The sequence below is a fragment of the Dunckerocampus dactyliophorus genome, chromosome 3 (genome assembly GCF_027744805.1).
Source record: "Dunckerocampus dactyliophorus isolate RoL2022-P2 chromosome 3, RoL_Ddac_1.1, whole genome shotgun sequence".
In the NCBI taxonomy this organism is placed as follows: domain Eukaryota; kingdom Metazoa; phylum Chordata; class Actinopteri; order Syngnathiformes; family Syngnathidae; genus Dunckerocampus; species Dunckerocampus dactyliophorus.
Window position 1 is genome coordinate 25,525,596 of NC_072821.1, and position 27,878 is coordinate 25,553,473.

Below are 27,878 nucleotides of genomic sequence, written 5' to 3' on the forward strand. Positions count from 1 at the left end.
ATTTCTGTTCCACAGAAACACATTCACGTACTGTACACACAGAGTCTGGGCGGTGTCCTCGTCATGCAAGACCATAATGAAAAGCTGCTGTTTCCTTTGGCCTCATTTATCATGGCAGCTCTAATGGAGGGTGAGATGTCACAGCAAAGTCAGAGCGTAAGTGTGCCTGATAGATGTTATGTGAGTAGTAGGAGGAGCGCAATACTGACATTAATGCTACAACAGTTGTGCTGAAAAAGCCCTCAGCTTGGCTACAAAACACTAACACACGCTCTAACCATCTCTGTCATGCTGCTCAATCAAGTGATTAATAACCAGATATCGAACAATAACATAACTTGTGGGCAAAATCCGCATAATTCCTCAAAGCAAATACATGTAGCTGTCTATACAAGTAATCATTTCAAGTCTGTTTCTATCACAATTTTATATGGTCATCTCTTGAAGAAACAGATCCTGTCAATGAAAAAGAGTCATTCTACAGGTTATAAGAAACAGAAAATAACTTGAATAACTTCAGTTTGAACACAGGCAAAAGATATTTTCTGGTAAAAGTATGATACTGTACATTCTAATCAAATACCAAATATGAGAAAAGGAATGCCAAGCATACACAAGCATTTTCAGCGTCGGAAAACTCATTTGTATGAGTTTCATTTACAAGAGGAGTTATTTCTTGAGGGAATACATTGATCGCTCCACAGTCTGCTTGGTTGTCAAAGGAGCAAATCAATGCCACAATCGGGTTTCTTCATCAATTTGGATTGGGAAAAAAAGCAATTTGGCCTGTGTGTTGACTAATGTCTTTAAAATATATTGGAGATCAATCTCAACAGTCCTGTCGCATAGGAGCTGGGTCATAGGTCAGGTATTAGACATGAGGGATTTCAGGGAATTCTAGTCGCAGATCTGAAGGCTCAAAGGCAGCAAAGTCAGATGTCCGCCTGCTACCTGATCCAATTTTCCATTACTGTCTCCTTTAATCGCAGTGTCTGACAGGAAATGATGAAAGGGTGTTGAAGGGGAGAGGATGGGATTTGTGAGCACAGGGATGGAGTCCTAGAGAGATGTAGCTATGTGTGAAATGCGATGACATTGGGGGAGAGCCTCGGGATGTTTCCCAATTCAATTGTTACTTCACACCAAATTGTTTACTTGCTTTACAGAGAACATCAAAAAGAAGCTGCTTCTGCAAAACACAAATTGACAAGCTATCCATGGTGGCAATAGTTGGACAGTGGACAGTTGGCTGACAGCAGTGTTCGGGTCACGACCCAAAATCACAGGTCTGTTTTTATTTGGTGGCAGATTGTCAAAGTATAAATGCTGTACGACAGGTGTTTTTAAAGTGTGAACTGCGCCTTCCCTGGGGAAGACGCCAGAGCACTTCAGGGAAGGCGTGAGATGGAGAGGCATTGAAACGCTTGCAGTGAGCAGGAAAACACCACAGAAAATTGCAGTCGTTACAAAGACTGGTAGCGGCTCACAGATCCATTGCAGTTGTATGGACTGCCATACTGTTTGTGCTGTTTGACAATCATGGAGATGGACTCAAACTGAAAGCAACGGTGTAAGCAAAAACATTTTGTTGATAAGAATAATCTTGAAGTTTGGTTATGTGTTGGGCCCCCAGTGGGCAAATAGGGTACTAATTAATTAATACATCTTTCTCTAATACAATAAAAGTTCAACAAAAGTTCAACCACATATTAAGACGGAGTTATTGTGTTAATGACAAAGAGTCAAAGAACTACATGTGGTCCTCGGTTTACAACGTTCCATGTTACGACGTTTAGTGGTTCGTTTTGTGGCTCCCACAAATGACTTAAAAGGTCATTTTGGTTCATAAACAGGAGACACGCTCGAGAACTAACAGGGCAAAAAACAGGGAACGTTATTTAACATCTACACGAGCACGAGCACAAACTTTCACACGCACGTTAATCGCCCTATCGCACAGGTTCCATTGAAAATGAATGGAGTCGAGGCGAGTGTGTGGCGCCCATTACACTAAAACTCGTTCATCATCTTGGCTCCACCTGTTTTAAACAATGTTTATTGCCATGGCTGTAGTTTGAAGTAGTGTAGAACTGCATTGTACTTCTAATATTTAGTTCAAAGCAACATTATGACTTCTGACAACAGTGAGTCCCAGATTACAAACGTTTATAGATTTAGCGACGAGAGAGAAAACATGTTGGTTTGCTGGGGGTACCTTGCACAATGAGTTGGGCCTGGGCTTCGATGGTTGCATTGGTGCTGTCAGCAACACAGGTGTAGATGCCACTGTCGTCTTGAGAAAGATTGAAAATCTGAAGACTTCCACCTCCGAGTAATTCCACACGGCCCTCACTGGAGACAGAAAAAAAGGATTGAGGAAGAGAATCAAGTAAAAACCTGTGCTGGCAGTTCATTTTTTTGGCTGAAGGATTTTCAGGTTGCAGACCCCACAATGATATATTTTTTAACACATCCACCAATTTAGTAGAAACCCGTTTCAGCGGTTATTCCCTGAGGCATATTCAGCCTGGGTTAGCACCCTGCTGAGCGATGCTCGACTCCCTTCCTTTTATCCCCCTCGTATTAAACAAAACAAAAAAATTGGGTCACCACTAAAACAAATTCAATTTTGAATTCTGTTTTTTTACATTAATTATTGAGTAAATATTTGGATATGCAGATATCTGCAATATTGTACATTTAAGATGTACAAATGATCATGTGAAGTAGTTGGTGAATGACAACAGCGTGTAGTTTGTACAATAACTACTGAAATTGTTACATTGCCCAAAAAAATATTTTCATTTTCTTTCATCAGCTGGCAATTAACCCAGACGGCACACATCTACAAAATGACATAGTAGCAGTAAATAAATGTATAATGTATTTTTTCATTCTGTGTGTGCGTGAAGAACACACTATCTTAACGACATTGTGCAGTGAAAAATATAAAAAATTGCAACACAGGAGAAACCTATACTATAGAAGCAAATGATACTGTAAAGGTGCACTGAAAAGCATTAAACAAGTCATGCTTTTCATCAGAAACATAAGCCAAGCGTTCTAAAATATTAATCTAAACTACTAACACCTGATCCAGAAATACACGATGAACCAGTGACCTTTCATATTAAACAGAACCAACTCTGATATCCTCATTTAGTCCAAAGAGAAGCGGTGTGTGGCCAAGCTCCGGCTTGATTCAAGAGCCACTGCAGCAAGGGAGAGGGAAAGCATAAGGGGAGGTGAGTGGAAGAAAACACAAATCAATAGCTTATAACCAGAACTGTGCATTCAGAAAGAGAGCGATAGACCAAAGGAAGGAGGACGCGATGGAGGGTTTAAATGCAAACATGGTAACAGCCAAGTGGACGCTGAGGAGGGCAGGATATGATTTTTGTGAGATGTACGCAGATTTTAAGAGTGAAGTGAAGTGAAGTGCTGCCTCTTGATTTTTTGCCTTCAACAAACATTCCAGCTGCAAGGAGGGCTTCCACTTTTTTTTCCTCTTCATGAGAGGTCTGTGTTGGATGGCACTCGACCCCATATTCGTGCCTCACCATCACCACTTGGCTTCTACTTGAACAATGTGCTTTTAGCGAGCACGTCATTGTTTTTCAACAAAAGTCTCTTTTCATACCTAACATAAGGAATAATCTCAAGGTAACCTTAAAGCTGCTGTCTGCCGTGGTTGGGTATTGCAATGGGGGCACTAACGTTGGACATTTTATGTCCCGCCTTTTTCCTACTCAGAGCATGCAAGTCACACCCACCACGTAACACTCACATGCAGGAAAAGTTGACGCGAGCTTCTCTGAGACTGCGTGTATGTGTTTATGCGGCCATGTTCCTGTGCACGAGCTGTGAGTGAGTGACAGCCATTAATGCCACTCCATCTTTTTCAGCCAAACGTCCACTCTCATTCAGTTTAACATGTAATTGTGAAGAATATAGACATGCACTTATTTTGTACATTCTGTTCTCTGAAACCACGATTGGTAAAATATGCTAGCCAGCGATGATCTTCTTATATTTTTCGGGTGAAAGAAGTGTAATTTGGAGTCATGGAGGGATAACTGCGATGTGGCCCACAGAAAAAAAAAAAAAAAAAAAGACTAAGGATCAATGTGACAAGACTTTTCTTTGGCTTTTTGTGACGCCAACAGAAAAGTCTATATACGATTAATGGAAAATAAAAATGATAACCATAAAACCAGAAATAGAACTGATACACTGTGACATCCAGTATAAAAGGGGTCTGGCTGCCCAGTACAACGTGAGTAGTACAATAACTCAGATAAGCACGTTACGCAGATGCTAACACAAAATTCCTCGCCACTTTGTGGTTTGAATTTCGCAGCTCTATCATGGTTTTTCAAAACTATATTAAAACATCATGCCGTATCATGATTGCATACGGCCTATTATGAGACAAAAAAATCTGCATATGAAAGCAAATTTTGCGTATTTTTTTAAATTAAATTAAGCATTTTCTAAAATGACAAAATAAAATACGAATATACGGCATTCAAAAGACGCAGTGAATAAGACAGTGTGAATAATATGCAGTGTTCTACACTGATCACTAGGTGTCAGTAATGTTACTGTAATATTCAGTGAGACGCCAGACCAATAAAAACAGGCTTTTATTGTAGGTTTGAATTGTCTCACAACAGGCACAATAATCCCTGATAAAAACACGGGCTACTGTTGCCGCAGTAACCCACGCCAACCTGAAACACAACCTTGACGTCACTTCCTGGCCACCTGCCACTCAGCTCTCCTAGGGAACACATTTATAGAAACACACAAGCTCATGAGTCTTATTTACGTCTTTAATGGCTTATTTCCTCTAATTATGTCTACTATAGTGGGTAATACAAGTGTAAATGTGACTATAGCTCATGTTAGTTCATATAACAAAGGGATTTAATAATGCTAAAAGCCGTATTTAGAAGGTCATAGACAGTTTTTCTATGCGCTAACTACAAAAATATTCAATTTATAAATAAGGATTCACTTATCACGGTTGGATTTGGAGCCAATTAACCGCGATAAATGAGACATTACTGCACACATATTATACACTATGTAACAGGCTGCAATTTAGCAATACGGCATGGCTCAGGTGGTAGAGTGGTCGTCTCCCAACCTGAAGGTTGCGGGTTTGATTCTCAGTCCTCCTGTGATCATGTCGAAGTGTCCTTGGGCAAGATACTGTTTATAAATGTGTTAACGGTGTCTTGGAGGCTCTACAAGTGAAAGAGTATTTACCATTACCAATAAAACACCACTCGGCAACAGGATTGCTTCCTGTTCCCTCTCTGCATTATGTTTCAATAAGGTGTCTTCAAGGGGAATTATTTACTTTAATTATACAGCGCTCTTTTCCTTGTATTGCAGCTATGAATGTTACTTAAGTTAATAGTCAAGGGAAAGGCTTCTTGAGACGTCATCTGTACTTCTATGAAGAAGGTGTCGGACGTTTCGCTCCTCATCCGAAGAGCTTCGTCAGCGAACTAATAAGTGCTGGTAGCCTAGGCCTTAAATACAGTAAGAGTGGGCGGAATTGGTGTGCCAACACCCTCCTTCTATTGGTTCCTTACACTAAGCCTGGGTGGAGTAGTGGTATAATCCTCTCCTGCTATTAACACCTCCGATAAAAGGGAAGTGTCGCTCGCTGAGTTGGGTATGAACGACTCTGATACTGGCTCGTTAGCATCTATTGTTCTGGCTCGGCCCTGGCTCCACCTCATTTGCAAGACTAAGAGCTGTGGGTTTTGGTCTCAGTAACCTGCTGAACACAGGGTCCAAATTAAACCTCACCAACATTCCGATTCAATGATGGGTTCTGTTGTTTGACAAAAATAGCTTCCTTTACTCCTCTTTCAAACCATGTGTTTTCTTTGGCCAAAATCTTTACCTCGCTGTACTCAAAAGAGTGATTGGTAGCTTTAAGGTGTAGGTGTACTGCTGATTGAGGCCCACTAGAATTGTCCCTGCGATGTTGATAAAGCCTTTTTTGGAGCATTTGCTTAGTTTCCCCAATGTAGTGCTCTTTGCATTCCTCATCTTTACAGTGGATGGAATAGACCACATTGCTCTGTTTCTGGTTTGGAGCCTTGTCTTTAGGATGCACTAATTTTTGTCTCAGGGTATTTACTGGTTTGAAATAGGTAGGAATTTTGTGTTGCCATAAGATCCTCTGTTTTTCGGAGACCCCCGCTACATAAGGGACTACCACCCCTCTCCTTTTTGCTTCTGTGGGCTTTTGGGTTTCTTTCCCTACTCTCTTCTTTTGACATTTGTTAAAAGCCCACCGCGGGTACCCACAGGTTGAGAGCGCTCTCTGGACATGTTGTGTCTCCTTTTTCCTTCCCTCAGCTATTAAGTTAATAGTGTAACAAGTGCTACAAGTTGCTTCAGTTATTAATAGGGCTGTCAAAAATAACATGTTAACTAAAGTAAGTAATGTAATTAATGACATAAAAATTGCGCATGTCAAGCCACACTCTTATGTTGGCAGACGGCACACAGAGTCTGATGCTTTCTGACCTGAACACATCGACGGCAGTTCAATTCCATCATCGCTAACTCGCAAAAACGCCTCTTCACCTGTCCACCACACTCGTGTGAGGTACATTCTCAGACACGCTGAATATGGCGTCTTTATTATGCGAACATGTCTGGTCTAAATAAACAGAAAGACAAAGAAAAACAAGATGTGGATATTACTCAAAGTAACTCACTCTTGATGTAAAACAATCAATAATAACGCACACAAATGACGGACACCTCCGCAATTGTCTCCGTTCTTCGTGTTGGACCAGGACCTATCTAGAACTGTGCTGTCTATGCTGGCACTGTTCACATGACGATGTGTTCAAGCGCACTGCGTAACTCATAAGGTGGAAGTGCAGTTTGCTGCATTCAAGTATGCTCAGAAATCTGAGAAAATACACTCAAATCCAACTTAAAAGTATGTGGTGTCTTTGAACGCAACCCCTCATAGCTCATAATAATGGTTAAAGTGTGATTCAAAGGTTCTGCGACTATCAAAGAGACGAGAGTTGGGTAAATTGATTTTGTGGTATCTCTCAGCTTGATTCAAATCTTCAGTTCATTTGGAGCTGTTAAGATATCCAAATATATATAATCATTTTGTGTCACTTATCTTTGTTACAGTAAGATACAGTAAGAATGGGCATATTTCAGACATGGTCACAAATGGTGATTAATCCTAATTAATTAATTTGAAAACTTAATCATCTGACTTTTTTTAATTATTGAAAACTAGAATTGTGCCTTTTTATTGCTGATCGTCTTATAGAGTGGTTTAGGTTTTTAGGTTTGGGTCGCTCTGACATGCACACACTAATTCACATGGTGATAGTAACTCTAGCAGTAACCCTTTTAAACTGATGACAACCACCACACCAATTCCCAAGTCAGAGGGTGAATAAAAATGAAATTAGTTGTTTTCGTTCATAGAATGTAGCACTCAAATGTCAAACAAAAGTATTTCTGTGCATTGATTACTCCCTTGTGAACAGTTGAGAGCATAGCTAATCGTGCTGGGAGGCTGTGCATGTCCAGTCCGCCTTGAATGAACATTTCCTCTGAAAGACATCCCTCAGTTCACAGCATCGAGCAATCTACAGTACATTTCCCCTCACCAGGACGACCATTCAGACCGTCAGCCTTTAGTGTCGCATTGACAGCTTCCTGTTGTATTTGAAAGTCAAGATAACTTATGAGACCACCATGCAATTTATCAAGCAAAAAGTAAAGAACTCTTGAGATTCAATACTGCTCTTTATAGAGAGAGAGGGAGAGAGGGAGAGAGAGAATATTAATTGGCTTGGAATGATTTGCTGAAGTGTCTTTGTTTGTGGACTTTTAATTAAAGACAATCTTCCGCATCCTTAATGAAAAATGCATGTAAGTAAATCAGAATTATTTCTCCAAGCACTTCAGGATCTACACCAAAGATGCTCATACTTTTTCAGCCTGCGAGCTACTTTTAAAATGATCAGGATCTACCTCCTACTATAAGTATATATATGTACAAATATGAATATGAGTATGAGTATTTATGTATGTTGTACATGCAGGCATGGGCCGGTATGAGATTCTGACGGTATGATAACAAAAATATCACAGTTTGATGGTTTCACTGTATTATAATTGCAGCTCTAAAATGTGTTACTTTAAAATATCTTTATTGAAAAGGGAAAAAAGTCAACACTACAGTCATTAAAATTATAACATGATGAAAGTGGAACACATGTATTTAATATAACAATATAACAAAATAACAAAAAATAACTTCTTTCTAAATAAATAAAATGCAGTTTTCAAAGCAGTCTAGTGTGGCTAATCCTGCAACTGAAGTCACAACACAATAGATCATTTCTTAGTTAAAAAAAAAGAAGCAAAATGCAAATAAATGCAACCAAGACGGACACAACATAAATACGGCCACATGAAACAGGTTTCCACAAACCAGGCCGTGATTTTTGTTAGCAACTGAGATGTTGTTAAGTGGTTGTTGCATGTTGTTCAGTGCGTATGGCAACACAGCACACCCCTGTGGTTTCAACACATCGAAGCCCAGTTCCGACTGCGAGGAATAACACACGACGGAACATAGTACTGTATTTCCATGTAGTGGCTGCACTGGACCTCCACTCTCTCATATCGTAGGAACGTTATGATAGCAAATTTTCAGTGGTTTTGATACCGTGACTTGAAACCTGTAACCGGCACATGCCTTTGTACATGTACTGTATATCAGGGATGCACACACTTTTTTAGCATGCATGTTACAAGTCAACCTGATCTCTTACTATAAAACATTGAACAAATATATAAAAGCTAACCAGTAAAGTTTGAAACTACTATACTAAATACTAATGATTAATATTTCGCAATCACAGTTTCAAAGTTCACAGGTAATCAAAGTAGTTGATATCATTCACAAATAATTATACTAAATTATTCACAAACAATTCATTTAATTAACTGAAAAAATAATCAATCAATTAATAATAATAGAAGAAATAATGATCAATTAATTATGGCAATAAAGATCATTACAAATAATTCCTCAATATTTGTGTACAAAACCTGAGTACCGGTAAAGTCCATCCATCCATTCTCTATGTCGCTTATCCTCATTATCCTTATCAGGATATTAGGGTATGCTGGAGCCTAACCCAGCTGACTTCGGGCGAGAGGCGGGGTACACCCTGGACTGGTCGCCAGGCAATCACAGGGCACATATAGACAAACAACCATTCACACTCACATTCATACCTATGGACAATTTAGAGTCGCCAATTAACCTAACATACATGTTTTTGGACGTGGGAGGAAACAGCAATACCCTGAGAAAACCCACAAACCCAGGTCTTCCCAATCTCCTGACTGTGTGGCCAACATGCTAACCACTCAGCCACCATGCGGCCCTACTGGTAATATGTCAGTCAAAAGTGCTCCGTAGCATTCATTAAACACACAGTTCATGTATTACGTGCAGTTAGCATTTGCTATCAATCATGACAGGTATACGAATAAGAAATGAAAATGATTATGCAAAAGACAATGCAGCTGAAGTCAAGGTAACATGCACCGCAGTTGCTGTGAGACGCAAGCCACAATAAGGTTTGGAGGTGGGAGCGAGCTGTGTGACAAAAATAGACAGCATTTTCATGGATGGTTCAATTCCTTATGGATTTTCGCCATTCGCTGGTGGCCCGGAACATAGCCCCCTGAAAAGCTGAGATTGACTATATTTAGTGAGTATTCAGAACTCTCTAGATTTCTCATTTCCATTTTTTTGACCAGCGGGTGCTGTTGTGGGACCCTCGCCCATCTACAAACACTCTGGGCTCAGTCTTGTTTGTATAATTGAAAAAAAAGACAAAAAGAAGCAACAGAAGAAATTGATTTGTATTTCAGTTTTGCTTTTCATGTTTTTTTACCCACTTTTGCTATTCATCACTCCTTCAGCATCCATTACAATCACATGGACATGTTAAGCAAATTAGACCTCTCGCCATCACAAATAGATTGTATTCCTGTGGGAAACACTGCTACATTACAGTAATTCAGGACCAACACACTACATTAAAATCTATTTTTGTATTTAGAAAAAGTATATACTGCATTTTCTATACTATAAATCACACATTTATTCATGCTTTAGCTGGTCCTGCGACTTGTACCCAGGAGCAACTTATATATATTTTATCACACTGACAGCCGCGAGAGGGCGATCTAGGCTTGTGTGCTAGTGTTAGTGTGCATGTCATGTGCTGTCACTATGCTAGAGACAAGATGTTGCCACCCACTCCGAAATAAAGCCAGCCAATCAAGAGTTAAGTTTCTCTCTTTTTAGTTGATATATGAAGACATCACGGCCAGTATCTGCTACGGCTATCACTCATGTACCACTGAAAACACAATAACCACAATATGAAAACGTAATGGTCTCAAAACCATTAAAATTTTTCATCATACTGTTCCTACGGTATGAGAAAATACTTTGTCACGTCCTGTGTTATTCCTTGCAGTCGGAACTGGGCTTTGATGTGTTGAAACCATGGGCATGGGCTGTGTTGCCAAAAGTCGGGCAACTAAACCATCACGGCACAGATAGCACTGGCGTTAGCTGTCTCGTTAGCAACGAGCAGCTCGGGTACGACCGCGCTGTCACTGTTGTCGGTCACGACGAGGGTCAACAAATGGAGATAAGATTCAGAATGAGACAGGAGTTGAGGATAAGTGGAATAAATAATAATAACCACTTAGCAACAGCTTAGTTCCGACAGCAATCAAGCCCGGACACGGAAGTGAAGCTTGGCGAACATCTTAACTACTGTGGGTCACCATATAAGCAAATTAATGAAAACTCAGTAAATACGTGCTTTCATATTTGAGTCTCAAAAAGTGTCCAATAAGACCAGAAAAAGTTGCAAGATTTGTCGCTAGTTGCTTTTTTGAAAAACAGAATCTTGAGTGTTCTGAATACTCAAGGCTACAATGTTGCTAACTTGGCAACATTGATCCCTCCTGCTACGTTTCCTTATTCTCTGGAAGACCAGGTGCGCATGAGGCATACTAAGAAGCAGAGCTAGGATCTACTGTGAGGAGTTGTAATGACAAGCTACATTCGCAGTCCCATTATAATGTGTTTATGAGCAAGGATGAATTAGTTGCACCAAATACATATATTAGAATAGATATAAATGTACTAAATCATGTTAGTTAAGTAGGAGGCTGACACGTACCTTTGACATACTGTGTTCTTATACTTAAATCTCTTATACTGCTCTCCTAAGGCATGATTTATTTTGCTTGAGCACTCACGTCCTTCATTAATACTGTACACATCACACACTGCTGAGAGTTGGGACTGGACATTGGGACTATTTGGCTTTCATGCTGTCCACTTTAATGTAACGTAAACGTGCTGTGTTGCATTAACTCTGACCACTCTGACCACTTGCAAATATTCTATGTATTTATATACATATCTATTTAGTAGTTATAGATATTGAACAGATAAAACAAAATAAAACCAAAATAGAAGCGACGCATTAAATGGCATCTCAAAAGGAGACTACAAGTAGCTTGTTTTTTTCCTTTCTTCCCACCTCAAATGTCAGCCATGACCCTTTCCGCTGTTGCCCTCCATCATATGTGAAGTGCTTTAGAAAAAAGAATTCTTGAGCACAATCAGAAGCATATGAGTCTTCTGCATCTGAAAGTACGTCGGCAGTAAACTCTGTAAAAATGTCAGGAATGAATGCTTTTTATGTCATTTCATCACAGGACATAATGCACGTACTGTTGGCTACGTGATATTTTTTTCCGTTTCTGACATCAAATCACTAGAGTGAAAACCATGAAGCAAAAACCAACATTCAAGTACAAGTAGTGACAGTACTGTGGATGCAGAGTTCATTTATTGGCTTTGAGGATTTAACAGCAGATGTTCATAAACATAATATACTTTTGAAATGGATACTGGGTCACAAGAAGTGGAATTTTAGAAACCTTAAGCATATGCTGTTTAATGGGTTTAGGAGGTGGAATTATTAAACCATGCTTCTATTAGTTTATTGATTTCCCAGGCTGAGTTTACGTACAATGATATATGGTTTCATAAGAATTCCCAAGCTTTTATTTCTGTAATAAATATTTATAGTGTTGTGTGTATATGTACTATTAAACGCAGTCAATTTACTCCATAATACAGCATGGACAAAAAGGTACAATAGCATTTTTCATTTCCCTCTGTGCTTCCAGCTCAAATATAAAGCCTTTTAAAAACATTCGGAGGGAGGCGTATGCATTTATGTGTGCTGTTGTGCATTCAACTACTACTGTACTGTAAACGTGTTTGTGGGTTTCTGTGTGCAAAACATTTGCATGACAGGTTCATACTGCCGTCCAATTTCCGACAAATTTCCCACACCACGCCTCTGTCTTCCTACACAAGTAAATGCAGTATTCACAGTCACATCCCAATGAAGTCAAGAAGACGAGGAGTACGGGAGGCGGAGGAGTGGCAGGATTTCCAATGAAGCTTGATTTACATGCTCTGCCAATTCGTTGTTTGCAAGGCGCCATGCATAATTCATCCATTTCATTGACTGCTGGCGGATTTTATTAGGTGATAGAGTGATACTCCCCAGAACAAAAGATGACTTTTCATGAGTGTCATCAGGAGTTGTGTATACAAGGAAGCCAGATAGCATTTTCTCTGTGCCCCCAAGCCAATGATGTCAATGACATATCATGTTGACAAACTACTAGAACTGTGTAGTCAGCATAGGAGGTGCTGAGTTTAGTCTGAATGAATCATGAGCTTGGTGGTAGACAGCAACTCATATTACAATAATTACTATCATGGTCCCGTTGGGTTGAAAATCTATGCTACCAGTGTTTAACCATACCTTCATTCATGGCAGCCAATTATATTTGGTGCTGCCTGTATGCCCTCGTTTATAGACACATTATAATGGGACTGTCTGTGCAGCTTGTCCTTACAACCGTCGTCTGCTTCTTAGAACATGTCATACCCAACACATGAAAAGACATTCACTGGCTGTCATGGGTATTTTGGCCACTCAGAAGCCAGAAACTGCTACCAGAGATATAAGATGTACAATGATCTCTACATTCTGTTTAAAATCAGTGCACACTCAGAGTGCGGGAAACACCATGAATATTTTTTTAGAATCTGACGCTGAAATGAAACCAACACCAGTAAGTCAGTAAAATGTTCTGTTGTTAAATAAGGTTGAAGATCATGAGACCTGTCCGTCTACACACATACACTGAGCCGGAGCCTTTTGAAAATTTGAGAATATCCAAAAGATCAGTTTTTAAGAACAAAAACCTACATTTGCATGTGGAAGAGAGGGTAAAATGCATTTAAAAATTTAAAAATATCTGTATTTGTGTGTACATGGTTGAAAAGCACGCGGCCTGGCAAATTATGCTAATTAGATGATGACATCTTCTCCAACTACTACTATGTAAAAAGTAGTTCATATGCATACGTATATGCATTCATATGCAATATATGCATACATTTTAGCCATGAGAATGGACAACCTCGAAGACCAAATTGTAAATAAAGGCCTTTATACTTTTGTGTTTATTTATTTGGTACTATGGGAGGGTCTCCCAAAAAACACTGAACCTTTTATGCATCATTCTGTGTTGATTTGCTGCTATCACAATGTTAATAATTGACAAATGTGAAACTGAAGTGCATGTAGGTTCTTTTTTCTCTCAAAATTGTTTCCACTGTGGGTAGTAACGTTATATCAATGTGAAACAAAAAATGTGACAAAAAAATCTAATCTGGTTGCAGGAGATTATGAAAACGACAATTCAGAGTTAAGACACACCGATTTTTTTTGTGAACTTGAAATCATACTTTACACCAAACAAATAGTAAACACAAAAAAAATTATTGGTTAGGCCAGGGGTGTCTAAACTACAGCCCGAGGGTCATTTGTGGCCGGTAGCTCATTTTTATTGGCACACAGCACATTCTAGAAATTAAATTAAACCAGCAACAATGGAAAACTAGAAAAGATATTGTGATTTACAGCATAAATATTAGTGCTACATTTATTTTATCGATATATTGAGATTATTAATGTTAAACGTTAGCATGCCAACACCTAGCACGATAGTGGTAAGTGTTTAAATATGTGTCTAGCTATGAAAATGGCTAAAAAAAGATACTATGCTAATGTTAGCATACTAGCAATGCTAACTTGCTAATGTTAGCATGCTAAGACGTAGCATAATAGTGCTACATGTTTATATATTTGTCTACCTATGAAAATGGCTAAAAATGCTACTATACTAATATTGACATACTAGCAATGCTAACATTGGCATGTTAACACCTAGCATGATAGTGTGAAGTATTTATATACAGAATGTGTCTACCGATGAAATAGCTAAAATGTTAGTAGGCTAACATTAGCACGCTAGAAATGCTAACATGCTAACGTTAACATTCTAACACCGAGCATGATAGCGGAATGTATCGGGAAGGCTAAATGTCCCTCATGAGTTGAAAATTTTGGCAAAAACATAACCACTGCGCTGTGAAAGCTCAGTGCATGGCGGAGGTAAAAATGGTGAAATAATAGTACGCTTTGTCACCTATGACACAAAACTAACAGAAAGTTTTGTCTTTAAATACCGAAATCTTTTTTTAGTCTTTTTAAAAAACAAAAAGTATTGAAATGGCAACAGCATCTTTTAACCTTTCCATATGTGGCCCTCGTTGGAAAATGTTTGGACACCCCTGGCGTTGACCTACTGAAGGCATATCAGTGAACGACTCAACTGTGAGGAGCTTTAAACAAATCAGTAAGGAACAATCAGTCCAAAATTGGTTCCTGTAAAGTTCCTCCATACCATACATATCAACCAGGCAATGTTGTTCTAACAGTAATCCCTCTAAGTAGGATTCCTTCTAAATTAAATATTTTTGTTGTTAGAGCATAGACAACTTGTTTACGACCGTCCACATACGTTTTTTAATATTATTAGAACCCTTTACACATACAATAACACCTCATAGTCACCTTTACACTCATATTACCCAATATAGTAGATACAATCCGAGAAAATAAGCCATTTTAGACGGAAATAAGACGCATGCTTGTGTGTGTTTGAATAAATGTCTTCCGGACGTGTGGACATTGTGGATTCAGAGTTGAGTTTTAGCTGGAGTACAGCCACAATTAATTATAATAAGCTCATTTAGTCATTTTTATGCCTGAAATGCTTAATTTAGGCCAAGAATACGTACAATTTGCTTAATATGCATATTTTTTTGTGTAATAAAAGGCTGGAGTCAACCACGAACCAGCTGTGATTTATCAATTAATACATTTTTGAAAAAACGCAATAGAGTGAGGGCGCAAAGTTCAAACCACGAAGTGGCGAGGGACGACTGTATTTCTGTTTTAGGTATTTTCCTCAATACTGCCAAAGTTTTTATGCTGCCAGATTCCCATATGCTACAACTCAAATGAAAGATACCTGTATACGGTGCCAAGTACTTCTACAAATTTGTCAGCTGACAATAAAGGAATGTTTGAGGGAGGAGTGAGAATCATTATCTTCTAAAACGACCACACAAGGTTTTGTGTTGCAAAGGAGTGTGATGGTAGGGAAACAAACAACACGCATGACAAAGTTCGAGCATCTGCATCAGAAGCTCAATGTGATATAATTCCCTGCTGTCACAGACACGCCTGGACTTCACTTAGCTGCTTTGAAGCATTCTCAGAAACTTGATTTCAGATCCCCGGCCTTGATGTTGTCACTTTGAAACCCCTGTTTGCGGCATGCTCCCAAGACCAATTAGTCTCTTTGCAGTTTCCTTTCTCTCAACCCCACACCATGTACACCAATTAAGAACTGACAGCGCCGTCTAACTCCCAGCTATTGCACAACAGGAGGCTCAAGGACAACGATGCTATTCTTTTCATTTGTCAATGTCACAGCTAAATCAAAATATGCCAACGTTTTTGCTGCGCAATCCAATTCCACTGTGAGGGCAAAAACATGGGAGTTCACTTTAATGTCATCGTTCAGAGTACACTAGCTAATTACCAGTGTGGGAACCCTCTGGGGCAGGTGTGTACCCTAGATAGAATTTGGTAATTAATACAAACTTGGTTATTAGGTACGTTTTAGCCTGCTCCCATTGAAGATGGATGTTAGGTAATCAAGGCTTTTAAATCATTCTGCGGATAAGAGAGTAACAAGGTAGCTCCAACCAAAGTGGATATAAACATGATGACCTTACATTCGAGTTTAAAGTACAAATCCCATTCTGTGGTGTATTGTACAAAAATAAACCGTTATTTTCTGTACGCAGGTACAATCCTGTACAACTGGTGGGAGAATGTCAAAGAAACTTCTCAGAGAAAGAATTCAGCTGTATTTCCCGAGCTAATGAGCACCACAGGAGTGAGAGCACAGGTGTTAGGCTCTTCATTTGGGAACTTCCTCTCTGCTGGAAACCTGGCGACCTCATCTCGCACATGGAGTGGCTGAAATTCCACGTCCAGAACTCCCCTGGGGTGATTTTTGGCAGAGGAGCATTACCACCTTGGGGAGCAGGCACTTTTCCTCCAGAGGAGAAGTCATATCACAGACACTGCTGCTTTCAAAAAGAGAGCAATTATTATATAGATCTTAGGGGTGGGGGAAATACTCGATTCTTAGATGCATCACGATGCAGACATGGACGATTATTAACAGATTCATGAATGTCAATAATTGATGCTGATGGAACAAAAAAAACTGAACAAAAAGACGGAAAGCGGAAGTGCCGCCTGGACAGTTTGTAGTGGTGCACCTAGTGTGTAAGACGCTACCAAAATGGCTGAGCGTAAACTCCGACCCGCACCTGCTGGATTTAAAGCGAGCGGCTGCAAGCACTTTGGCTTTCACGTAGTTGAAGGCAAAAATGACCTGGACAAGAGCCAGAGAATATGCAAGCTTTCTCATACAAGCTTAAAATACTTTGGAAACACGACAAATATTCAGAAAGCACATAGCACGTTTCCACCCAAACCGGTAGGAAAAACAGCAAACTGAAGTTGCTGCCAACCAGTGAACCATCGAGCAGGTGATAACTAATTGTCCACCCAACTTGTAACTTTCATTGCGAAGGATTTGTGGCCGTATTCGGTTGTTGAGAAGCAGGGCTTTTGTGCTTTGTTGCGCACTTTGGAACCCACATACAACGTCCCGTAGCAACGTTATTTCACTAACACTGCAATTGTGAATAAGGGCAGCCTAGTTTTTTGGTTATTCACACATCCATATAAAGCCTGCCCCGCTTATTTCCAAGTATCGATGCAATCGATTGATTACCTTTTAAACTATGTTAGATCGACATATGTCGTCCGGAATGGCGACTTGCTGTACACAGATCGATGTAGTTGGATCATAGCAATAGAAATGGATACACCGATGTAGTGGCTGAATCATTACACCCCTATTTGGAAGTTTATTGCCAAGGTTCTACCTACGCAGGTTGTTGAGAAAACTATCATCTACTATCTTTATATGTATTATTATCTCCTACTGTCTTTGTTCTTCAATGGCAATTTTCACCTGTGAAAGTGTGCATGCTTTCTTCACTTCAGAGCATATATTTGAGGGTGGACTTGGTGATTTAAATAAGCCTCTTGAGCATTTTGCACATGTAGTAGTGCTACATCTGTACAGTTACATTTTGGTGCAGAGCCAATACTATCTGCCCCGAGGCCATAGCCTTCCTACTAAGCATTTTAATTTCTCCCACCTCTCATCTTCTCCAACATCACATCATTCTATGGAGAGCACTTTAACTCTGCTAATTAGGTCCAGCCGGTGGGCACTTGGAATTTACAGGAGATGAACATACTAGCATGGGTGCAAACTATCCTGAAATTGAAGAACTTCTTTATTTTCTACCGACTTTGACTTTGTTGGGAAACATTTATCATTGTACTTGGTGACTTAACCACATGCAAGTTTTAATTGTAATTGTAATACTGTATACAGTGGATCCCTGCAAATTCACGATTCAGCATTCACAGATTTTAATTGGTCAAAACAATATCCAAAACAGACAATTTTTTCACAAAAAACACATCAAGTTGGTAATCATTTATAAATATGAGAAAATACAAGTAATATGTATTTAAAAAGGTCCATTATTTTTACATTTTTATGTCTTTATGCTTCACTGATAATTTTTTATTTAATTTTTTTTTAACCAAGTGTTGAGGTTTCACACTTTGTTTGGCAGTCCTTGAACACACCATAGTTGCTGTGAAATACAAAAGTGAAACGTATATATAACAATCTGGCCTCAAGACATTCAGCGAGGTGAACACAAGTTAATATACACTGCTCAAAAAAATTAGAGGAACACTTCAAAAACACATGAGATCTAAACTGGGGGAAAAATGATCTTGAATATCTTTCCTGATAATAATTGGGTGATGTATTAGTAACAAAATTTGACAGACGTGCTTGTACGCATGCCTGACAACGTCGGGGCATGCTCCTAATGAGACTACGGATGGTGTCCTGGGGATCTCCTCCCAGATCTGGACCAGGGCATCACTGAGGTACCTGGACGAATGGAGGAGATTCCAGGAGACAGCTAGTTACTCCAGGAGAGCTGGACAGGGCCGTAGAAGGTCCTTCAACCCTCAGCAGGATCGGTATCTGCTCCTTTGTGCAAGGAGGAACAGGATGAGTACTGCCAGAACCCTACAAAATGACCTCCAGCAGGCCACTGGTGTGAATGTTTCTGACCAAACAATCAGAAACAGGCTCCATGAGGGTGGCCTGAGGGCCCGACGTCCTGTAGTGGGCCCTGTGCTCACTGCCCAGCACCGTAGAGCTCGGGTGGCATTTGCCATAGACCACCAGAATTGGCAACTACACCACTGGTGCCCTGTGCTCTTCCCTGATGAGAGCAAGTTCAACCTGAGCACATGCGACAGACGTGAAAGGGTCTGGAGATGCCGTGGAGAACGTTATGCTGCCTGCAACATCTCTCAGCATGACCGGTTTGGTGGTGGGTCAGTGATGGTCTGGGGAGGCATATCCCTGGAAGGACGCACAGACCTCTACAGGTTAGATAACGGCACCCTGACTGCTATTAGGTATCGGGATAAAATCGTTGGACACATTGTCAGAACCTACGCTGGTGCAGTGGGACCTAGGTTCCTCCTGGTCCACGACAATGCCCGACCTCATGTGGCTAGTGTATGCAGGTAGTTCCTGGAGGATGAAGGAATTGATACCATTGACTGGCCCCCACGTTCACCTGACCTAAACCCAATAGAACACCTCTGGGACATTATGTTTAGGTCCATCCGGCGCCACCAAGTTGCTCCTCAGACTGTCCAGGAGCTCATTGATGCCCTGGTCCAGATCTGAGAGGCGATCCCCCAGGACACCGAAGTCTCATTAGGAGCATGCCCCGACTTTGTCAGGCATGCGTACAAGCACGTGGGGGCCACACAAACTACTGAGAATCATTTTTAGTTGCTACAATGACATTTTGGCAAAATGGACCAGTGTGCTGCATCATTTTTTCACTTTCATTTTTGGGGTGTCTTTGATTTCCCCCCTCTATAGGGTGATCATTTTCATTTCTATCAAATTATGTGGCATCATTTTGTTACTAATACATCACCCACTTATCAGGAAAGATATTCAAGATCATTTTTCCCCCAGTTTAGATCTGATGTGTTTTCGAAGTGTTCCTCTAATTTTTTTGAGGAGTATATGATCCTAAATCAGGGATCGACAACCTGTGGTGGCATGCGGCAGCCTCCTTGTTGCGGCTCCCTTAGCCGAGCGTGGTGATTTTTTTAAACACTGAAGTAGGGGGAAAAAAACTATGTGAAATATCCGACTCACAGCAAGTCCATGAATGCATCTAGACGCCGTTCTGACTGTAGACTGAAGGAGCAAGGGAAGGGGAGGTAGCTAGTGTATGCAGTGAGTTTCACTGGAGAGAAAAAAGGTGAGGGAGTTTTCAGTTGAGTCTGAAGCAAGTTACTGCGCAGTAAAATAAAACTGTCATTAACGAGAGCATAGCAATATGTTTTATAACAAGAAGCGTGCTGTAGCTATGTGCTCGGAGCCCGTGACATGCTAATAGCTGAGATGGTGACTCCGGAAGAGGCAAGTAGTGTGCCGCGGGAAATGACTGTCTCCAAATACCAGAAAACTATCCTAACGACGTCAGGAAAAGTCCCTATATTTGTTGCTAGTTATGTTTGAGAAAATAGGGGGAAGTAGTTCACAGATGGAGAATACATGCAGAATAGTTCATAAAAAATATCAGAGCATTTTTTCAACGAATTATAAAATGAACAGGAAATTATTCTGAAAATGAAAGAATGCCTCTCTCTGCAACGACTGTCAAGAACAGGACAAAAATTCCAAGACCACTAGCCGCTTCAGAGTGAGATGGCGGTGGCCTCACAACAGACATACACATCGACCTGACGTTAATGCTAGCTTTAGCCAGGAACTTGACCAGATCCCTCAAAGTGTTACTCCATTTAACGTACGTTAAATTCTGTACACACATTAGTAGGAACTCAGTAACATGGTTAAGTTACACTTTGTCTATTCTGCATCATAAGACACTCTCCAACACATAAACAACAGGGTATGTGTAATTGTTTTTTCTTGAGGTTTTCAAAAATAAAAATCATTTGTGAATGTGTACTTCTATGTAAAAAGTTCAGTAGATTGATGTTTATATACTGGTTGAAAATAGCCCTGTGAGAAATTCATAGTAAAGTAATTCATTAAAATTTCATATAATTAAAAAAAATCATGGAGCCATTCAGACATTTCATCCAAGAACTTTGGTTAGTCATTTAAACCATGCTAACTTTTATGACCATACTTCTGAAAAGAATCGGAATCGAGAATCGGAATGAGGAACCGGAATCACTCAAATTTAAACGATGCCCAACTCTAGTAATAAGGTAGCAGTAAGTAAGTACAATAAGTAATAAGTACAGCAACGTGCTTATCTACCACAGAGACATAACATGTTGTAGCAACCTGCAACAACCAGAAAGTTCAGAAGACCTATCACTTGGAACAGATGGACCCTGTTGTTTTTTATCTGTGCGCACACACACGAACACATGCACATGCACACGCACGCACGCACGCACGCACGCACGCACACACGCACGCACACACACACAGTTTCTAGAGCTGCCATCCAGATATGCCATCATTTGTCTCTGTCTCACGAGCGATTAGCTGTCCAACTTCCAGTTGACTGGTTGGTGTCTAATATCCCAACAACTCACAAAGGAAAGTTTACACCTACTGCAACACCTCTGTGACATAATAATAGAAAAAGAATCCTTTGTTGGCCACTAATTGCTCTCTCCAGCGCTGGCATTGCAATTGTTTATATCTTCTGTTTGAATTAAAATGTACACTGTCCTGCAGACTCCTAGACTCATTTCACAGCTGTTCGAATAAAAGAATCTGGGAGGACTTTTGTCCCGTAAAAGGGACGCTTCGAACACTGTCCTAAGCTTCTTCAAGGTATTATTTTGTACAAACAGTGTGTAAAAGTTAAACTGGTGTCGTTTTTAGTCATGTACTGTTACATTTTTGTTACTTTTGGGCTGAATCTGGCTCCCTTAGTATGAAAAGTTGTGCAATTTGTGCTATACACAGTATAATACAGTGGCCACTTTTCATTTTGAAATGCCAGAAGAGTACTTGATACAGGAAGAATTGCTTGAGTGTATACTGACGCAGATCGCTGCAATGACTTTGTTTGTTGAGGTCAGTGATGCTATTTTCCGCAGAGGGCATGAAATTGCAGCGTGGGCCAGATTTTGCTCGAGTATGGCACATATGTGCCAGTAGGCTTGAAATTTAAACCTCGCCTCGCGAAAAGCAAATTACAAAGAATGCCTTTAAGAAAAAGAATTTTGGTCAACAATATAACACTCAGATGTTGTGCTAATGAAGCATTCCGGATGCGATATTCATCTTTAAAGTTGATGTACAGTGTGCTTAGGACACAGGTTAAATGAAGTTCACACTCATACCTTTCCTGTAGCAGCTTGTCTTTAAACATCCATCGAACATGTGGTGTTGGAAAACCCGTGGCCACACAGGGGAGCAGGATGCTGGCACCCAGCACCTTGGTCACAGACGCAGGCTGCATAAGGAACTCCAACTTCCTCTCTTCTCCGGTTTCTGTAATGGGGGGGAGGGACGTGGAAGTCTAGGTTATGGCTAGGGTTAAACTTGGATTGAGTTAGTCAGCCACAACACCATATATCTTTAAAAAAACAAACAAACAAAAAAAAACTTAAAAGCTTTCATGTCTGCGGCTCAGTTGTTCTTGACACCAAAACCAAGACGGGTAGGATGCACAATGTTGACCACTGCACAGAGCACAAAAGAATCTCCCGTAACTCCAAGTGACAGTTGTTGTAGCAACCTGCAACAACCAGAAAGTTCTGTTTTTTCACTGTCACTGTGTTTTAATTACATCTAAAATTGCTTGGAAGCAAGGCAAGGAAGGACAGAACAAGTAATTTGCCATTCAACAAGTGCCCACAAACACATAATTCCCATGCTAACACAGATTACATTTAAATAGAAACAAATGTTTTTCCTGTCACTTAAATATATGCTGAAAAACTGCTAAACTACCCCTAACAGCTCTGTGATTATCTGCATTGAGTCACGCTTTTGACAACCTCACCCCACACACATTGGGGGAGAAAAAGAGATATAAATGCCCCGCTGGGGTCTTGTTGAAGACTAATTTACGATTTTTAATATCTTCTCTTTGCTGGCAGGAGCCTGGTGCCTAACAACTCAGTAAACAAAATGAGTAGAGGGATGAGATGAGACAGTGCACAGAGGAATTTACAACTTCTAAGGCTTTCTCTGATAAGACCACCAGAAGCAACACCACTCACTCTCTCTCACTCCAGCTGGACACATATTTTGATGCTAAAGGCAATTCAGATAGAATGCAATTTACTTCTGAAATTAGAAACAGTAGTACTCACACTGGCATACCCCCCAAAAAACCCATGAATTCTGTTAAAAAGGACACTTTCACTGAAGTCCGAAAAACAAATTGAAAATTGTGAATTGCCATTAGAGTAGCTGTCTGTGCAAATTCTAATAATAAATACATATGTAAAACACCAACATTAAGAGTGAGTACTTTAATCATACTGATATCTAGGGCTGTGTTTCAATTAGTGCACTTCCACACTTAGCATTTTGAGTGCAAAAGTGAAGTGTGTCAAAACGCATTGCATCGTCACTAGGATGTTACACCCAAACTGTGTAGCAATGGAGCATAACCACGGTTAACCGTGGTTGCAATTCACAATTATAAAGGAGAAGAAAAGAAAGCAGATGTGACAGTGATCACAATGACAAGTAATAAAAACACACATAAATTTGCACCATCAGCAACTAAGTACACAGTGTACATAGTATACGTATTGAAGTGTAAGTACAGAGTGAATTGAAACACAGCCGTAGCCTACCTATATGGTTGGGGGGCACCACTTTTTTCACTGAGCACAGAGGAGTACAACAAATCTAAAAAATGCATAGATGCATCTAGTGGTGGCTGCCTGCCACAAATAAATGTGGACCACCACAAGTAAATCTAGTGCTATTTGTTCGCCCTCGCACATAAACACATAACTGGACTATCTGTGAATGTTGCTTGTGGTTACAACTCTGGCAATAGCTGACATCATAACTCTGTTTCTTAACACACCTCATACACATGGCATAGCAGGGGAGTTCAGTGTTGCCAACTTAGAGACTTTGTGGCTGTATTTAGCGAGCATTCACACCCCTCCAAATAATCTTTTTCAAAAGACTGACTCGCGACAAATCCAAGAACTTTCTGCTCGGATATGATACCGATATTGCAGCCTAGTGTATTGGCTGATACTAGGAGCACAGTGGGCCCTAACTTAAAATTTTAGGAGCACAAGCAGAAAATGTAGGGGTACACACCAAAATTGACTTGCAAAGTAAATATTCACATTTCCTCTCATTTTCATTGTATTACTGACAATACTTGAACAATAAATGGCAACTGTCTTCTCTAACCAATCTGTTTCTGCCCCTAGCTTCTAAAAGGCCCCCGTCATATACACTTTAAAATGAAATCACATCATGTCATTGTCTTGCAAAAATCCCCATGCTGTTTTCTGTGATGCTGCTTCAATTGCGCAACAAAGTTGGTCGTATTAACCTTCCCAGTTCTGTGCCACCACGGGAAACATGTGCATATGTTTTGCAGTTTTTTTCAGACTTTATCCAAAAATACTGCCACACGACTGACATCATAATATTACTTGCTACTTTGTTAGCATGTTAGCACACGCAGTTGTTGTGACCATATGGGCTCTATCCAGAGTCTGGAATGGACTGCAGCTGACTGTCTCAGCATGCTTATATAAGAGATTTTAAATGCGGGCCAACATAATACAAATTGTAGGGGTTTTTTTGGCTGATATCGGACCGATATCCAATATCAATATCGGATTGGGACACCCCTAACCTGATTTCTTAAAGGCTTTGCTGGGCAAAAGTGATCTTGACAACTCTGCTTACCTGGCAGCATCTGGAGCTGTGCCTCCTCACTGGACTTTGACGAACCCACATTCTCCACCAAGCAGCGGTATAGACCAGCATCATTCTCAGTGGCATTGCTGATCACCAAGGCACCACTGGGTAACTGCACTAGCCTTGAGTTGAGCTCCAGGGGCTGACGGTCTTTCTCCCACCGCGTGAAGGGCAAAAGGTCTGAGTTGATCTCACACGCCATGACCTGACTGTCACCGAGACGCACAGTGGAAGGTGCTGGCTGGCTGACAAACCTCGGCATTCCTACAAGGAAGGAGAAGAAGCGGATAATAGACTACAGCAAAAATATCACAATAGTTAATCATTTAATTTGTTGGTTTAAAGTTGGTGATGAAAGGCACCGCTGTGCGCGAAACAGCATAGAAACATTTATTTGCTTGGCCATTGAGAAGGGTGGTAAAATTAGACAATGAGTCATGATTTTATGATAAAACCAGTCATATGAAAATCTTTACTTGTGACCCTACAGGTTGTAGGGGGTGTTCCACCACACTACCAACGGTAAACACATATTTCAATTCATATTTTGGATAGAACTTCAATCCAGCAGACGACAATCCTAAAGCAGGCACAAATTTGTCTCTGTAGCAAAAACATTTACTGTTGATTGCACTTGTTAATTTGGAATGCAAAACAGAATAGAAGACACGCAGCAGTAATTTAAAGGGACACTTTGCACGTGCTGTTTGTGCTTGCCTCTAATGTCATTGCAGCGTAAAATAATTATTTCCTGTGTTGGGAGGCATTGATCTGAAACCAACACTCGTAGGATGCCTTTGAAATAATTGCACTCGATTACTTTAATTAAGGAAAATCTACAATATGTAAACGGCAACAGGGATTCCTGGGTTAGTGGTGATGAGGAAGGAAAGTAACAAGGGCACTCCATCAACCATAACAAGTACAACTACCATGGGGACCTCTTTGGAACTGGCTGTGGTATATCCATTTGTTTGTTTGTTTTCAATTTTTCTGTTTAAAAAATACAGTAAAAATTTATATACAGTATTTCAGACATCGTTGCAAATGGTGATTAATCATGATTAATTTGAAAACTGTAATTAATCTGATATTTTTTTTTAATCATGTGACAATCCTAACACAAAGACATTTATTTTTACTCTAACATCAAGGTGTCAAAGTTGGGTGTTCACAATCACTACCAGTAGTTCCCAAAAATGAAAGTAAACTTTCTCACTGGGAATGGTGAAAAAACCTCACAAACAACTACTCAGGATGATGGGGAGACATGAACACAACTGAAGTGATAACGGACTGAAATAATATGGTTTTGTTTGCTAACGTACCAAACCACTTGTGTCGTTGTGTTTCATCATTTTGGATTAGTTCAAAGTTAAAAATACAGCAAGTTAAAGTTAATAAAATAAAGTAAAAAATAACTATCCAGAACTTTCCAAGACCTTTGAAGATTATTAGCGCTTACCAAAAATGGACGGTAGACACGCTGCACCTGTCATTCACATATCAAACCACAACATTATCATCTCCTCTGAAAAACAAACTACAGCCTCGACTGTGAGTCTGTATTTATTTTGTGCTTTTAATTTGCTGTTGTGCTTGTCTTTGTTTTGTTCATAGGTAAATTACAAAAGCATTAAATAAATTAGATTGCTATAAGGGGGGGGGAGCATCTGATGCGGCGGAAAAAAGAATTTGTAACAATGCTGTTAGGAGAGGTTGAAATCTTTCTGTTGGGTAATTTATCAGGTGTGCCCCGTCTCGCCTAAACAGCACCTTAAATCCCCTGCCAAGACAGACTCCAGGGGAGATACCTGGAGATAAGAGCCAAACAGCTAGATTCCTCTCAGCCGAAGTGCAGCTTCTCTCAACACTGAGGTCGAACTAATATAGGCTTAGCTGCCGCCACCATTGATTGATATGTTTGTATCGCAGCTACCAATCACATTCTGTAAAATGTGGAAAAGCACAGCCACATTACAGACATGAGAACCATGTTCTCCCTTGCATTAAATATTAGTTATATTTTTATAACTCCATGAGAGGCTCATTGAATAATATATATGTATCAGGAGATTTCTGTGGGAAAGATCTGTCTTTTAATAAAGATTTAATTTGCTTTAAAAATTTCATAGCAAAGAGCCCAAGAATTTTTAGTACTTGCAGATTAAGAGACTTTTATCTTTGCTGGTTATTCTGGGAGCCTTCATTATCACAGTGCTTACTGGCCATTGAGCAGCATAATATTCTCAGTGGGCACTAATGAACATGAGAGTTGAATACTCTGATACTCCTCAGGTATTTAATCTGAGCACATATAACGCTCATTGGAAAGGTTGCTTCTACCAAGAATAAAGCACAATGGAAGACAATATGTTTATATATCTGTGTGTACTGCTACTATCAGAGCTCCTGCCATAGACCAAACAGGAAACCATTGTTTTTTGGGAGAACTCCTGATACAGTAGATCCAGGTAATATTTATTATGAATGGGATTCATTCATGCTCAATGACCGCAGGCGTGACTGTTATGTGAATACTTTTCTGTTGCTACGGGCCCTGTGATGACTGCAAACCAATCCAGGGTGTAGACTGCTTAGCTGGGATAGGTTCCATCTCACCTGTGGCCCTGAACAGGATAAGTGGGTAAAAATGGATGGCTGGATGGCTGAATTATGATAACAGATCAAACTGATGAAAAAAGGAGGCCAGTCAGTTTTCGGTGTTGGCGGAGGTCTCTTTTTGAAGGCTTACATCAAAACACTTTGCTTGCTGAGACATATAACATACAGCAGGGGTTTCAAACTCAAGTCGGGCCGCTGGAGCTAGAGTCTGGGTGAGGCTGGGTCGCATCAAGGAGACAGTCCAGAATCACAGTAACTCAGTAACTTGTCTACAAACACTATCGGAAGCTGTCTACTGAGCTATGGTAGGCCATTAAAAATATGAAAGAAATATACAGATACAATATTGTGGTGCTCTAGAGGAGGGGTTCTCAACTGGTCGGCCGGGACCCAAAAGTGGGAAAAACTGGAGAGAAAAAAAATGACCCAATGTCTGTGTTGTTTTCTTGTCTACGCTATTCACTTGCTACGTCACGGCGAAGGGATGTCCGATAATATTGATCGATCATTGTGAT

General features: G+C 40.1%; 1 protein-coding gene across 8 annotated transcripts in view; it reads right to left on the bottom strand.

Annotated features, from left to right (window-relative positions):
- neo1a (neogenin 1a) overlaps positions 1-27,878 on the bottom strand; it is a 195,855-nt gene that overhangs the window by 66,595 nt on the left and 101,382 nt on the right. For all 8 annotated transcript variants that reach the window (XM_054772050.1, XM_054772054.1, XM_054772048.1 and 5 more), the window contains exons 3-5: positions 24,727-25,002; positions 22,170-22,320; positions 2,216-2,352 (exon numbers count right to left, since the gene is read on the bottom strand). In XM_054772050.1, the coding sequence (XP_054628025.1) occupies positions 2,216-2,352; positions 22,170-22,320; positions 24,727-25,002 (564 nt within the window). The remainder of the gene's footprint in view (positions 1-2,215; positions 2,353-22,169; positions 22,321-24,726; positions 25,003-27,878) is intronic.